The following is a 10,781-nucleotide window of genomic DNA, read 5'->3' as shown; positions in this document are numbered from 1 at the left end:
TTTATTAAATGTAATTGAATGTTGAGAATTCACTGTCATTGGAAGACACCTCAGTAATATGGATCTGCACTTGATCAGGGGCCATAGAGTGCTTGTCATCATTATCAGGTTCAGTCAAAACCTTGCTGCAGTCCTTGGTGACTGCTAAATTGATATCAGTAGAGTGTGCATCTCTGTTTGGCTCAATCTCCAAGGTAGGGATGTCAACATCCTCCCTGGCCAGGAGGAGTTAGATGGTGGAAGTTAAATATCTGTGCACCAGGGGTTACCATTCGTTGGTGTCAGGGAGCTCTTCCGTTCAGATTTTTACAGAGGAAGCTTCCACCATGTTTTCTTGCCAGTGGGGTGACAATGACTGGAATATCTCCTGTGGTGGATTCAAGGTCCTCCATGAGTTGGTCCGCCATGAGGTGTTGGTAGGCCGATGAGACCCCATGGACAATTGGTTCCCACTGATCCCATTGGTCAGAGGACTCTACTCCTGAACCTCCAGTGTTGAAGCTTCCACCACTAATAAGTGGGGAGGATGGGGAACAGTCATGGACCCATTCAGTGTTGAAGATTCCACCACTAATAAGTGGGGAGGACTGGTAGCAGTCATGGACCCATTCAGTGTTGAAGATTCCACCACTAATAAGTGGGGAGGACGGGGAGCAGTCATTCCACCACTAATAAGGACCCATTCAGTGTTGAAGATTCCACCACTAATAAGTGGGGAGGACGGGAGCAGTCATGGACCCATTCAGTGTTGAAGATTCCACCACTAATAAGTGGGGAGGACTGGGAGCAGTCATGGACCCATTCAGTGTTGAAGATTCTACCACTAATAAGTGGGGAGGACTGGGAGCAGTCATGGACCCATTCAGTGTTGAAAATTCCACCACTAATACGTGGGGAGGACGGGGAACAGTCATGGACCCATTCAGTGTCATATTTGTCACCAATGATCTTGTGCCAATTCTGAAAGAGATTTGATTTTTTCAAACCCCTCAGCATACTTCCTTGTGTCCCTTCTGAAAGAGACACCATGGCAACACAGTATAAGCAAACAATCAGGTTTCAATCTGGGGGTTTTTACGAATGAAGAGTGAAAGTTATTACTATTGTCATGAAGTTGCCCTGTTGGTGAGGTTTATGACCCCCACATAAATACCTTTCCCCCTTTTTTCTCTCTCTACTCTACAGAATGGACTCTTGGAAAGCACTTTGTTAACATAGAGAGAGTATGGTAACATCAAAAGGTTGGGGGGGAAAAACTCTTTCTGTAATCCAACCAGTTGGTACTTAAAGAATATGATGTCAGATCAGTTGTCTGAAACATTACTGATGATAGGATGACAAACTATCTTGGAAAGTCTACACATTATAGTTATCAGATTCACATGGAATTGTGCAATTTAAATGTTTAAATATGAAACTATTTGTGAAAAGATTAAATGCAATATTAACTTCTAAATGAGAGAATTGTATTCATAAGTAAACTATGCTCGCTCAGTGGCCAAGCCCAAGTGAATTGACATTGGTTAACTATGAAACACACCCTTCTCTCCCCCACTACAAAAGCCAGTTGACAAAAGTCAACCTTGTGTTCCTAATGACGTGAGGACTAATGTCCATATGTTTACAAGTGCTAATATCAACTACAACCTAACTAAATTAACTTCAGTTCCCGACAACGTGAGGACTGGTGTCCATAAGTTCAAAAGGGCTAATTTCAATGTGGAGGTGACGATTACCACGCTGGAAGGATACATTTAGACTGCACCAGCCAGAAAACGGCATGAACTGAGTATGGCAACTTGGTATGAACTTTGAACTCTTCACTAAAGAAGTGATGCATCTTAGACGTCGAGTTATCAGCAGCAGCTGTAAATGTGCGTGGCCTAGGAAATGATGAACAGTCTCTTCAGAACGACAGGGTACTACAACGTATACACCCCAAAATAATCTTCAAAGGATGAGGGAGAACTCTGTTGGGCAACCCAGCCTTCCATCTTTGACCAATTTATCGAAGTGCAGCTCAGAGTAAATATATTTATTGCATTTTCCTTTTCCGAATGGGAGGTTATTTAGAATGAATGAGATTCTGTATTTACAATAGCATAGCTTCATAAGGTCAGAGAGAGACCCAATCTTTTTCTTCCTCAGTCTTTTCGCTCTTTCATTCAAACCCAACCCCCTTTCTTTGTGTAACCAGCCGTCATATAGGTTGCGTCTGCTAGGGCTGCTTTATTTTATGACCTAATTAGTAATCAATGTATGATCCATCCTGTGTATATGTAATTCTGTGTGATTATTTAGGTATTTAGTAAATAAACAAACCACGTTTTGTATTGCTGATTCTACCTGTTAGCCAGGGTTCGTGAAGATAACCAAGCCTTTTACGTCATTCAGATGAGACTGATAGAAAATAAGGTGACGATTAATGACTGACTGCTATTGATGTAAAAGATCTTTAATAGTGGATTCATGGTGATGAAGTGATGGCATACCTTTTAGAGAACAGACAGCCTTTCACTAGAGACCAGGGTTGGGGAGTAGCGGATTACATGTAATCTGTTACCTGTAAGGGATTACAAAAAACGGTAACTAATCCGTTACATTACCAGCCGTTACGTTACCACCAAAATATTGTTGTCAGATTACAGATACTTTTGAAAAACTAGATTACTTCAAGGATTACTTTAAAATTCAGAAAAGTTTTTTACACTTCTGTTTTCTCAATGACATTCAAATCAGCATTGAAAAAAGGCGCAAGTTTAAGTTTGTTACACCTGAGTGAGAACACTGCTGCTGTAACGACCGTTGGTGGAAGAAGGTGAGGACCAAGATGCAGCGTGGTAAGTGTTCATCATTATTTTAATAAACTGAACACTAAATACAACAAGGAACAAAAAGAAAATACCGAAACATCTCCGTCAGGTGCAAAACACACTAAACAGAAAATAACTACCCACAACCCATAGTGGGAAAACAGGCTGCCTAAGTATGGTTCTCAATCAGAGACAACGACAGGCCAGGGTGTGACTAGGGTGGGCGTTCTATGTTCTTTTTTCTATGTTTTTTGTATTTCTTTGCTTTTGGCCGGGTATGGTTCTCAATCAGGGACAGCTGTCTAACCAAAATAGAGAATAAAAAGCCTCTCTATGGCCAGGGCGTGACAGCTGCTCTCTCATTTAACTATTTGGGTCTTACGGATTGTGGTTGTTGTGGATGGCTGTCCACAAATCTAAATGCGTATTTGAACCCAATAATGGTTGAATTCAAGAAGTTTAAGCTGCCTATCAATCATTGTTTTTGAAACCAGTGGACAGCCAATGAAAAATGTGCTCTTGCAACAGCTGCACAATGCAGATCCCAGCCTATGGGGGAAAAAAAGTGTTTTTTATTGCTCTATCTAATTCATGCTGATAAAAAATGCTCATCCATAGGCCTAATGAACACATGCTCAAACTCGCACACTTTTGATAGACTTATAGGGCTAATCTGTAGTTGCTACATCCATTGTTTGACTTATAAATTATATATATAAACTATATGCATATATAAAAAAGAAACGGTCTCTCACTGTCAACTGCGTTTATTTTCAGCAAACTTAACATGTGTAAATATTTGTTTGAACATAAGGATCAATAACTGAGACATAAACTGAACAAGTTCCACAGACATGTGACTAACAGAAATTGAATAATGTGTCCCTGAACAAATGGGGGTTCAAAATCAAAAGTAACGGGCAGTATCTGGTGTGGCCACCAGCTGCATTAAGTACTGCAGTGCATCTCCTCATGGACTGCATCAGATTTGCCAGTTCTTGCTGTGAGATGTTACCCCACTCTTCCACCAAGGCACCTGCAAGTTCCCGGACATTTCTGGGGGGAATGGCCCTAGCCCTCACCCTCCGATCCAACAGGTCCCAGACGTGCTCAATGGTATTGAGATCCGGGCTCTTTGCTGGCCATGGCAGAACACTGACATTCCTGTCTTGCAGGAAATCACACACAGAACGAGCAATATGGCTGGCGGAATTGTCATGCTGGAGGGTCATGTCAGGATGAGCCTGCAGGAAGGGTACCACATGAGGGAGGAGGATGTCTTCCCTGTAACGCACAGCGTTGAGATTGCCTGCAATGACAACAAGCTCAGTCCGATGACGCAGTGACACACCGCCCTAGAAATCGATCCCGCTCCAAGAAAATTTGGTAAAAGAACAAGTCCATATTATGTCAAGAACAGCTCAAATAAGCAAAGAGAAACACCCTTTTTGGGGGGAGGCTTACCTGTTTTGCATGTTATTTTGGCATTAATACATGTCACATATCAATTTGCGTTCTTGAGTAAGGCAGCTCCAAAATGCAGGTACTTCAGCCTAGCTCAGTGCTTTCTGTGGTGGTGGGGCAGCCTAGCTCAGTGCTTTCTGTGGTGGTGGGGCAGCCTAGCTCAGTGCTTTCTGTGGTGGTGGGGCAACCAGCGGAAAATACGGAGCATAGGTGTTGGTAATGTTCTGTAGTTGCCCCACCTCAAATTCAAGTCCCTTGGGTGCTGTCAAAGAGTTACATCAGAAGTGCCCATCCAATAAGGCTCAAGGTCATTGGCCACAGATAAAATTATGTCAAATCACGTTATATCTACACTAGCTTTGATTGCACTGAATCATGTCAGCATCATACTTTCAAAATCTTAGCTAGCAGTCATTATCATCAATCAAATCGACAATCTACTGGCAAATCCGTTTTAATCTTTGTCATATGAAGAGAAATAATGAAGAGGATTTATAGATAAAACGTATCGGTGCTCATCGGCCATTGAACATAAACATTACACAAGTGGGAAATCGCAAATTCAACAATGTGTGGTTTGGAAGGAATCGGTGACAGTGGCTAACTGCAAGCATTGCAACGTGATCACTTGCCTGCTATTCAGTGGAGTGGCTGTGTGGTCCCAAAGCTGGGATTCTACTCACGCTGTGCCTTGGTCTCATCATTATGACGAAAGTGACATAGAAAGCAAAAAAGTAGATTCTGGCAGTGTGAACAATGCATGAACGTTTAGCAAAACCCCCAAAATATAAAGGCACTTGTGTAGAAAAGTTAATATGCCTTTATTGCAACTTGACTAATGCATGGCAAGGATGAAAAAGAATAGTTGGTTACTATTAGCAACAAATATTTCCATTCCTCTTTCATATACTGTATAGAGCCTATTTGGAGACTTTAGCAATGCTTCCACATTTTTTATTTATTTAGAGCAAATAGTTAATTACATTATCAAATAACATTATAACTGAAGCAAGATCTGGTCAAATGGAAAAGGTTTACATTGAAAACAGGTGTTTCTTATTGGACACGTTCAAGTTAGTCCCTCCAAGTTTTGGACAGTTTGCTTCCGTTTGGTTCATAGTAAAGCCCTGATAATCTTTTTTTTTTTTTAAAGATTAGTCTACATTTAGAAAAGGATCTGTTCTTTTCATTATGCAAAATGTGGCCTCTTTAACACTTAATTTATATTAACAAAATAAGATGTATTTTCTTTATCATTAGAAGTGGAAGCTCAGTCAATATAAATGTATAATACAAAACTGGAGACCTATTACACAAACGTTGTCAAAATATACAAAAAAATATATACAAAAATGTGTGTATCTGATATTATCCACCATGACCAAACCAACTGTCTGAAAGAAGATACATTGTGGATAACTTTGACTAAGTGAAGCTTGACTTTATATCATCATCTCATCTTTTTTTAAGACAAAGTTATTGAATGACTTTATAAAATACAATAATGTTTAAGGATAAAAATGAAACCATAGAGTTTGGGGGAAATATGAGGAAATAAGTACAAGATAAATGTGTGAACTCAGAGGAAAATTAAAAAGTATTTAATGAAAAATAGATAATTTTTCACCTGTAAATTCAACCTGAACTTCAACCTGGGCAGCAGGTAGTCTAGCGGTTAGAGGGTTGAGCCAATAACTGAAAGGTTGATAGTTTGAATCCCAGAGCCAACAAGATAAACAAAACAAATCAAGCGATGTGCCCTTGAGCAAGAACTTAACCCTAACTGCTTCAGAGTTGCCTTTGACCCTGGCTGTGACCACACTCTGAGTGTGTCTAAGGGAGTGTTGGGAAAAAACACTTTTCCATTTCACAAATGTGTGTAACACACACTGTATGTGTGAAACAGGACAAATATAAGCCCTCATCAAATTATTATTTTGTATTGTTTTGTAGTATTTAGTGTCTGGCTGTGAGAGTCTATTCGTTACATACAGTGCCTTGCGAAAGTATTCGGCCCCCTTGAACTTTGCGACCTTTTGCCACATTTCAGGCTTCAAACATAAAGATATAAAACTGTATTTTTTTGTGAAGAATCAACAACAAGTGGGACACAATCATGAAGTGGAACGACATTTATTGGATATTTCAAACGTTTTTAACAAATCAAAAACTGAAAAATTGGGCGTGCAAAATTATTCAGCCCCTTTACTTTCAGTGCAGCAAACTCTCTCCAGAAGTTCAGTGAGGATCTCTGAATGATCCAATGTTGACCTAAATGACTAATGATGATAAATACAATCCACCTGTGTGTAATCAAGTCTCCGTATAAATGCACCTGCACTGTGATAGTCTCAGAGGTCCGTTAAAAGCGCAGAGAGCATCATGAAGAACAAGGAACACACCAGGCAGGTCCGAGATACTGTTGTGAAGAAGTTTAAAGCCGGATTTGGATACAAAAAGATTTCCCAAGCTTTAAACATCCCAAGGAGCACTGTGCAAGCGATAATATTGAAATGGAAGGAGTATCAGACCACTGCAAATCTACCAAGACCTGGCCGTCCCTCTAAACTTTCAGCTCATACAAGGAGAAGACTGATCAGAGATGCAGCCAAGAGGCCCATGATCACTCTGGATGAACTGCAGAGATCTACAGCTGAGGTGGGAGACTCTGTCCATAGGACAACAATCAGTCGTATATTGCACAAATCTGGCCTTTATGGAAGAGTGGCAAGAAGAAAGCCATTTCTTAAAGATATCCATAAAAAGTGTCGTTTAAAGTTTGCCACAAGCCACCTGGGAGACACACCAAACATGTGGAAGAAGGTGCTATGGTGAGATGAAACCAAAATTTAACTTTTTGGCAACAATGCAAAACGTTATGTTTGGCGTAAAAGCAACACAGCTGAACACACCATCCCCACTGTTAAACATGGTGGTGGCAGCATCATGGTTTGGGCCTGCTTTTCTTCAGCAGGGACAGGGAAGATAGTTAAAATTGATGGGAAGATGGATGGAGCCAAATACAGGACCATTCTGGAAGAAAACCTGATGGAGTCTGCAAAAGACCTGAGACTGGGACGGAGATTTGTCTTCCAACAAGACAATGATCCAAAACATAAAGCAAAATCTACAATGGAATGGTTCAAAAATAAACATATCCAGGTGTTAGAATGGCCAAGTCAAAGTCCAGACCTGAATCCAATCGAGAATCTGTGGAAAGAACTGAAAACTGCTGTTCACAAATGCTCTCCATCCAACCTCACTGAGCTCGAGCTGTTTTGCAAGGAGGAATGGGAAAAAATGTCAGTCTCTCGATGTGCAAAACTGATAGAGACATACCCCAAGCGACTTACAGCTGTAATCGCAGCAAAAGGTGGCGCTACAAAGTATTAACTTAAGGGGGCTGAATAATTTTGCACGCCCAATTTTTCAGTTTTTGATTTGTTAAAAAAGTTTGAAATATCCAATAAATGTCGTTCCACTTCATGATTGTGTCCCACTTGTTGTTGATTCTTCCCAAAAAAATACAGTTTTATATCTTTATGTTTGAAGCCTGAAATGTGGCAAAAGGTCGCAAAGTTCAAGGGGGCCGAATACTTTCGCAAGGCACTGTATTTGTACAGGTATTTAACCCCTTATTTTTGGCACTAAACAATCTAAACCCTGTCTAACATGTATGTACAATGACTGAATGCCATATGAGAGAGGATAGAACTAGAGTTATGTCCTTATCAGCAGAATCACATGTAAACTCAAAAACTCACAGTTCCTCAAGCTGCTTTAATAGAATGTGTTGATTATCTGTGAATAACTTACAACAGCTCCTTAAGTAACTGTTGTGCATAATAAATATGTCATCTGCTGGTTTGTTTCTGTTAGGAATCTGGCAATATGGATTCTTTCTACCATGACGACAACCTGGTATTTAGTGTTGGTAACCTGTTTGGTCCTGGTAATGACACCACCGGGACAACCCTGCGCTGGGGTCTGCTGCTAATGGCCAAGTACCCCCATATACAGGTTAAGGATTGATATAAACACAAACGCCCACACACACATATTCACTGATCCAAAACACTTAGGCACTCATGATGTTACAAGTTGTAAACGTTGGCAAAGGGCTAACTTGAAGCAGAGGTTATGAAACTAGTTTAGGATGGCTGGGTTAATAAAGGTTAAACATTAACTCAGGTTTATAAGTTTCACTGCAGTAACTCCAAATCCTTTCTGTCTCAGACCGGGTTCGGGAGGAGATCAGCAGGGTCATAGGAAGTCGTCAGCCCTTAGCAGAGGACAGGAAGAACCTGCCCTACACTGATGCAGTGATCCATGAGACCCAGAGACTGGCCAACATTGCACCCATGTCCATCCCTCACACCACCAGCCGAGATGTCACCTTCCAGGGATACTTCATCAAGGTCAGATAATGTACATGGCTGTCCAAATCTGATCAAATAAATAAAATAAGCCTGAAATGTTTGTAATCCACTCCTTTCAAGTGTGCACTTCATTTATGACACCAAGTTTCATCACTTTTACTCTGAATATAACAGTGTCCTATGCTTCACTCTCACTGCAGGGGACATCTGATTCCTCTACTGACGTCGGTCCTACAAGGCAATAGCGAATGGGAGAGCCCCCACACTTTTAACCCCACCCACTTTCTGGATGAGAATGGAGGATTTGTCAAGAGGGATGCCTTCATGGCCTTCTCTTTAGGTGCATCAACTTCATCATTTAGCAAATTATTTCATTGCAAAAAGTAGATACATTGAGGTAGCATGAAGTCTGTCCAAGAGGCTATTTCCTATTTCTTTGGTCTCTCGCATGTCTGGGGGAGGGTCTGGGCAGGATGGAGCTCTTCCTCTTCACCTCCCTCCTGCAGCGCTTTAGTTTCTCTCCTCCTCCTGGAGTAACAGAGGATGATCTGGACCTCACACCATCTGTGGGGTTCACCCTCAATCCTTCACCTCACCAGCTCTGTGCTGTGAGCCGGGTCTGAGATGAGAGTCTGGACTCAACGTACAGTGCCTTGCGAAAGTATTCGGCCCCTTTGAACTTTGCGACCTTTTGCCACATTTCAGGCTTCAAACATAAAGATATAAAACTGTATTTTTTTGTGAAGAATCAACAACAAGTGGGACACAATCATGAAGTGGAACGACATTTATTGGATATTTCAAACTTTTTTAACAAATAAAAAACTGAAAAATTGGGCGTGCAAAATTATTCAGCCCCCTTAAGTTAATACTTTGTAGCGCCACCTTTTGCTGCGATTACAGCTGTAAGTCGCTTGGGGTATGTCTCTATCAGTTTTGCACATCGAGAGACTGAAGTTTTTTCCCATTCCTCCTTGCAAAACAGCTCGAGCTCAGTGAGGTTGGATGGAGAGCATTTGTGAACAGCAGTTTTCAGTTCTTTCCACAGATTCTCGATTGGATTCAGGTCTGGACTTTGACTTGGCCATTCTAACACCTGGATATGTTTATTTTTGAACCATTCCATTGTAGATTTTGCTTTATGTTTTGGATCATTGTCTTGTTGGAAGACAAATCTCCGTCCCAGTCTCAGGTCTTTTGCAGACTCCATCAGGTTTTCTTCCAGAATGGTCCTGTATTTGGCTCCATCCATCTTCCCATCAATTTTAACCATCTTCCCTGTCCCTGCTGAAGAAAAGCAGGCCCAAACCATGATGCTGCCACCACCATGTTTAACAGTGGGGATGGTGTGTTCAGCTGTGTTGCTTTTACGCCAAACGTAACGTTTTGCATTGTTGCCAAAAAGTTCAATTTTGGTTTCATCTCACCAGAGCACCTTCTTCCACATGTTTGGTGTGTCTCCCAGGTGGCTTGTGGCAAACTTTAAACAACACTTTTTATGGATATCTTTAAGAAATGGCTTTCTTCTTGCCACTCTTCCATAAAGGCCAGATTTGTGCAATATACAACTGATTGTTGTCCTATGGACAGAGTCTCCCACCTCAGCTGTAGATCTCTGCAGTTCATCCAGAGTGATCATGGGCCTCTTGGCTGCATCTCTGATCAGTCTTCTCCTTGTATGAGCTGAAAGTTTAGAGGGACGGCCAGGTCTTGGTAGATTTGCAGTGGTCTGATACTCCTTCCATTTCAATATTATCGCTTGCACAGTGCTTGTGCTGCCATCCTGTTAGAAGGTAACAGATTATTTTATTACAAGGGTTCAATTGGATTTTCATTGTGTGCAATGGTGTTATTTGCCCCCTAGTGGATGTTTCTGGTACTTAGAAAGACTACGCAAACAGAAAGTAGAGAATTTGTTCTGCACGCATAGAAGCAGCTACAAACAACGCTACGGTGCAGGTCTTTCAATGTAGTTATTTCTTGTCACGCTTCAGCCTTGGAAAACATTTGTTTGTAAGTTCAATTCAAGCATTTAGCTAATGATTATAATCTTGTTATTGATAGAGTTGCTTACATGTCAATGTTGGTTGCATTTACTCACAAATTGCAATGCTTTTCATGTATG

The 10,781-nt window shown here is 41.1% G+C and overlaps 1 protein-coding gene across 1 annotated transcript; it reads left to right on the top strand.

Moving 5' to 3' along the window:
- Positions 1-8,168: 8,168 nt before the first annotated feature.
- On the top strand, positions 8,169-9,336 carry LOC139401867 (cytochrome P450 2K1-like). Its single transcript, XM_071145858.1, has 4 exons — positions 8,169-8,298; positions 8,511-8,695; positions 8,831-8,996; positions 9,077-9,336. The coding sequence occupies exons 1-4, from the start codon at positions 8,169-8,171 to the stop codon at positions 9,277-9,279; spliced, it is 684 nt and encodes a 227-aa protein (XP_071001959.1). The 3' UTR covers positions 9,280-9,336.
- Positions 9,337-10,781: the final 1,445 nt, after the last annotated feature.

The sequence above is a fragment of the Oncorhynchus clarkii genome, unplaced genomic scaffold (genome assembly GCF_045791955.1).
Source record: "Oncorhynchus clarkii lewisi isolate Uvic-CL-2024 unplaced genomic scaffold, UVic_Ocla_1.0 unplaced_contig_520_pilon_pilon, whole genome shotgun sequence".
NCBI classification, from domain to species: Eukaryota; Metazoa; Chordata; class Actinopteri; order Salmoniformes; family Salmonidae; genus Oncorhynchus; species Oncorhynchus clarkii.
This window is presented reverse-complemented; position numbering and strand designations above follow the sequence as displayed.

What these genes read in the sequence shown, in the direction of transcription:
- LOC139401867 (XM_071145858.1), top strand. Translation starts at nt 8,169, where the DNA reads ATGGATTCTTTCTACCATGACGACAACCTGGTATTTAGTGTTGGTAAC. An exon ending in CAAGTACCCCCATATACAGG is followed by an intron (nt 8,299 to 8,510) that starts TTAAGGATTGAT and finishes TCCTTTCTGTCT; the next exon opens with CAGACCGGGTTCGGGAGGAG. An exon ending in TCCAGGGATACTTCATCAAG is followed by an intron (nt 8,696 to 8,830) that starts GTCAGATAATGT and finishes TGAATATAACAG; the next exon opens with TGTCCTATGCTTCACTCTCA.